The sequence below is a fragment of the Limulus polyphemus genome, unplaced genomic scaffold, assembly GCF_000517525.1.
Source record: "Limulus polyphemus unplaced genomic scaffold, Limulus_polyphemus-2.1.2 Scaffold3235, whole genome shotgun sequence".
NCBI classification, from domain to species: Eukaryota; Metazoa; Arthropoda; class Merostomata; order Xiphosura; family Limulidae; genus Limulus; species Limulus polyphemus.
The window spans coordinates 58510-63338 of record NW_013668845.1 but is presented as its reverse complement, the minus strand read 5'-3'; the positions used below and the strand labels follow the sequence as shown (position 1 = coordinate 63338).

At 30.1% G+C, this 4829-nt stretch overlaps 1 protein-coding gene across 1 annotated transcript in view; it reads right to left on the bottom strand.

Annotated features, from left to right (window-relative positions):
- The window catches only part of LOC106468956 (inositol-tetrakisphosphate 1-kinase-like), a 51883-nt gene that overhangs the window by 13151 nt on the left and 33903 nt on the right, over positions 1-4829 (bottom strand). Inside the window, exon 6 of the mRNA XM_013929410.2 lies at positions 1036-1195. Within this exon, the coding sequence (XP_013784864.1) occupies positions 1036-1195 (160 nt within the window). The remainder of the gene's footprint in view (positions 1-1035; positions 1196-4829) is intronic.

Here is a 4829-nt window from a genome sequence, read left to right as displayed (position 1 = left end):
AGTTTTAGGCTAAGCTATAAAATTACCATATGTACAAATGTTTCTAGCAGTCTCAGTCTACAAAAGCTAGATTATGTCTCATTACAAAAAGCAAATAATGCAATTTTAGTACATTCACTTTAATCAGAAATAATATTGTTTTTCTATTTGGTGTGAACAAATCACTCATAAAAACTGGAGTTAATATCTCTTGTTAAGTGCAATAATTTATTTTCTCATAGGTTTTTATTCAGCAAACTGGAAAAATATACATATTACATGTATATATAATGAAATGCAACTTTCATGTACAGTTATCATGTTTTCAATTAACAAACAACTTTTCTACCAAAAGCATCATCCCTATTTGGTCATAATCTTTCTTCACAATTCTAGCACAGCTATCAACCATCATATCATTTTCATGTAAATATATATATTAAGAAAATTACAGTTGTTGTTAACAACCAGTTATAACTGTATGAACATTTTTAGCAACCTTATACTACACTGCACTTTGTAATCTTTTAAACTTCCTAATACATACAAGTAAAGTAAATTAGATGTGTACTAGTGTGTGACTGACCTAACATAGCAAAAGTTCATAAGAAAAATTCAGGTTATACTCTGCCACTTAGAATACTATATACTTCAATAGTTTATCTGTTCAAACGTAAATATATTTTGACCTAAACCCTCTTTTTTTAAGCTTCTTTTATATTTTAAAATGTTTTAACAAACCAATTTCTAGTTGGGAACCAATTGGATAAGGTGTTCTGGTAAATCAGTTATAGTTAACAAATGTGACTGGTAGCATTTATGAGCAAAGAACACATTTCTATGTTTAAATCTTTTAAATGGGTAGTTAACCTCTCCAATTTAGTGCTTAGTAAGCTTGTTTTTTAATTGAACATCAAAACTCTTAATGAGGATTTGAAATGAATCATGCCTAAAGTAAGTTTTGTGTATATTTCCTTTAGCTTCTTGTCCTGTACTTTAATTTGTTTATGTATTGGGAATTTCAAATGTTAAATAGTTGATAAATATTTTGCTTACCACCAGGATAAAAATTCTTCAAAGACGGACGCTCAATAACAAAATATTTTTTCCCAATGATAAATATTTTAAAAAGAGCAGCATTGTGATTGATGAAAGTTTGGGCCACACAAGGAGGATTGATGTCTTTCAAACCCTTTTCACTGAATATCAAAGCCATCTACAGAAAAATAATTATATATATATATATATATATATATATGTGTGTGTGTCAAAAATACATTGCAAGGTTTAACATAACAATACAAGCAGGTACATCTTACAAAATGCTATATTCTTATTTTAACCCTATTGCCACGGGTATTTTTTATTGAGCACGACAAAAAGTTTTAGTGTCTTACATTCAAAACTTTATTAAACTACTTTCTGTCTACGTTATACCCATTAGAATAGCATAAAATCTTAGCTAATAATCTATATTTTAATGGTATACAAGTTTTAAGTTCAATATTTAAAAAAATCCTGAATTCCCCACAGTGCGACCCACGTGATACATTTTCTCTTAGCATGTCATTGTTCCTATTTTATCCACCACCCATCAAAAAAGTAAGGAATTAAACATCAATTACTCTCTATAACATCGTCATAACATTTTCTCTAAGCATCTTGTCTCCTCTATTTTATCCACCACCACCCCTTGTAAATGTACAAAATTAAATACAAATTACTCACTATAAAATTGTCATTATTCCGACAAACCATATGCTTTATAGTCTTCAATTCTACTTGAAAAAAAAGTTAAAAAGCTATCAAATAGAAAATCAAACCTCTCTGTCACATCCTCTCTCTTTCATGATTTGTTAATAGTCCTCTCTTACATTTAATTATATATTACCTATAATCAATAGAAAGTCAAGGTTTTAATCTATCAAATGATGTATTGTATAACATTATGTTCTGAACAGTTAAACATCAATTTCACTCAGAGTATCAACATCTTTCCCATGAGAAAGTTAACCACTAGCTTGAATGAATTTGTAACAACTCTTGTCCCATAGTTAGAAAGCCAGAAAAATTTTGAGAGGTTTTGCTACTTTTTCATGTTATTAGTCTATAATGTTTGGTGCATTATTTAATAAAATAAAAATTATTAAGTGTATTATTATCATTAGTATAAAAAAAATTAGGATTAACTCTCTTCGACAATCAACAGCAAGAAAAAAAGAAGATTGGTTAAGCATTTTATTTATTGTTTTTCATGTTTATTCTTTATGCATATTTGTAGAAGTAATTAAAATGTAAAAATAGGGATCCTTTTAGGTTAATTAAGATTAGATTAGGTAAAATAAATGTTTCATGAGGCACACACATGCACGAGCAGATCATAGTAACACGTTAATTATTTTTTCCTTGATAATATATTCACATATAAACATTTAAAGAAAATGACCAATTAAAAAGCTATTCAACCATAAAAAAAAAATCAGTAATAAACTAGTCTATTACCAGCTTATATTTAAACATGCAAATCTGAATCACAATATATATATAATTCATTAATCACAAGACATTGTGAATTAGAATAAATATTCATACATCACTCACTCATCATCAGGTGCTAATGTACCAGTCACAACACTACCCACTAGTCGTGAAACAATGTCAATCAGAATCACATCATATTACCTCATACCTGTCAGCTTGTGTGAGATCATGCTTTCATGCCTGGCTGCTAAAAACTCATGATTATCATTGTTTAATTTTTTTTCATCATATGATATTAAACATGCAATTCTCTTCACAAAACTGTTAGAATGGTCTTAGTCCTTTACTTTAACTATGCACAATGGGCAGCGAGGATAAAGGACTAGTCTAAAATAGAAAGTTGTTACACGTGTGTATCTTGTCCAGTGATTAGTTCTTTGTTTGCCTGATAACCAATAAAATGAGCTGTCACATAAAATCAACTGCATGCCATTTATGGTCAATCTAGTAAACATGATGAGTGAAAGCAGCTTGGTATCTGACAGTCCATCAATATCAAACAACCCAAACTGACAAAATATCAAGTTCCTGCAAAATATAATACTAAGTTCAATCCAGAATGGACAAAGAAGTACTCATGCATCATGCATGAATCATCCAGTCAAAATTATCTTTGATGCACAGTGTGTAACCATTCTGTCAGATGCAAGCACTAAGGACTGTGTGATGTTGAAAGGCACATTAACTCAAACTCTAAAAATGCAAAATATGTTTTTGGTGGAGGTCTTCGTCTCCCTGGGCCCCCACCAAGTCTTCCCCTTGACCCTGGCTTTTTAATTTTTTCCCTAATCCATGCGCATAAGAGGTGGACAGCTATGTTACCTGTCAATAATGAAAACAGTCAACACTGGAATCAGAAAGTGAAGAACAAAAGTAAAACTCAAAGTCAGAGTTAAGAGTTCCTGCCGGATTAGTTTTTTTTAATCACTTTAACTTAACATACATGTACTAATGTTTTATAGCTATAATGAAAACATGTTTAATTGTTGTTAGAGCTTGACCAATATATATATATCATGCATATTAATTCAGAATAAATTGATAAAAAAAACACAAAAGCCTAAAAGTCTCTTACTTTAAACAAAAAAACACATTATTTCACAAAAAATTATAGGTCTAAACTTTAGTTTCTGCATTTTTGTAAAATATTTTTCTTGTGTTTCATTACTGCATAGTAATTTTGTTACCATGTTCAGATTCAGTGATTTTATAAACATAATTACAAGCTACCAAGATTTTTTCATAGAAATTCTATTTTTATTGATATCTAGTTCTGATACTAATGTGGACTGAAAAGAAAAATCATTTGAGCATATTTAATATGGTTTATTGTATTAGCATTTACATGAGTTATTGGGTTGAAATTTATAACTGACTGCTCCTACCTTGTTTCTGGTCTTTGAAAAAGACTTCAGCATAGAAACCAAATGTGAACGTTCAAGTATACTGTGTTGCTTAAGATACTAATAAAGCAATGTTTACATGTATTAGTGCCTGCAAAATGGAGACCACACTATTGCTTTCCATGTAATGAAAAAAAAAAATACACCATTTTTCTGTAACCTAATGTAGAATTATTTTTAAATCGAGAAATAATTTAAATAGAAACAGAAATATAACGGGTGAGAATTTACCCTTCTGTAACTACTCAGAAATTGAATGCATCTTTATTCAGGTATATTGTTCAACAATATTCATGCAAATGTTCTTGATAGTTAACATGCTCACAGACAGGAGACTGTCAGCTTTATCTTGCTCTAATCACCATTTCAGATATAGGTTATATGTCAGTCAAAGCGTTCATTCAAGAAACCATGCACTTGCTTGCCCAACCTTCTGTTTCGTCTCTCGCCTTGGATGTGAATTATACTCAAATGTTGAAATGGTGCAAAGGCTTGTAAGGATGGTATGAGCTAGGAGTTAGTCTCTCTTAAGTATAAAGAGAATGATCACTAACACAGGTTAATCTAGAATAGTGGAATACTTCACTGGACCATAGTTTGATAAAAAGCATAAGATATAATTCTTTCATTATTTTGTCTTATGTAATCTTCTGACTTGAACAGCCGGACGGGTTACGGGTGAATGGCCATGTCATTGCGTTCGTTGACTCACATTCAAAATTTTATTGAAGTATTATTTCATGAATTTATGTCAATAACTTTGGTATCAAACTTAATTATAATTCAACTTTTCGTATTATACATTACTCAATTTCTTAATTTAAAAGTAAATATTAAAAACACAGTTAAACATCGATTTTTGTGTGTCATGTGGTATGTTGAATGCAGCACTGGTTCAAATTAGAT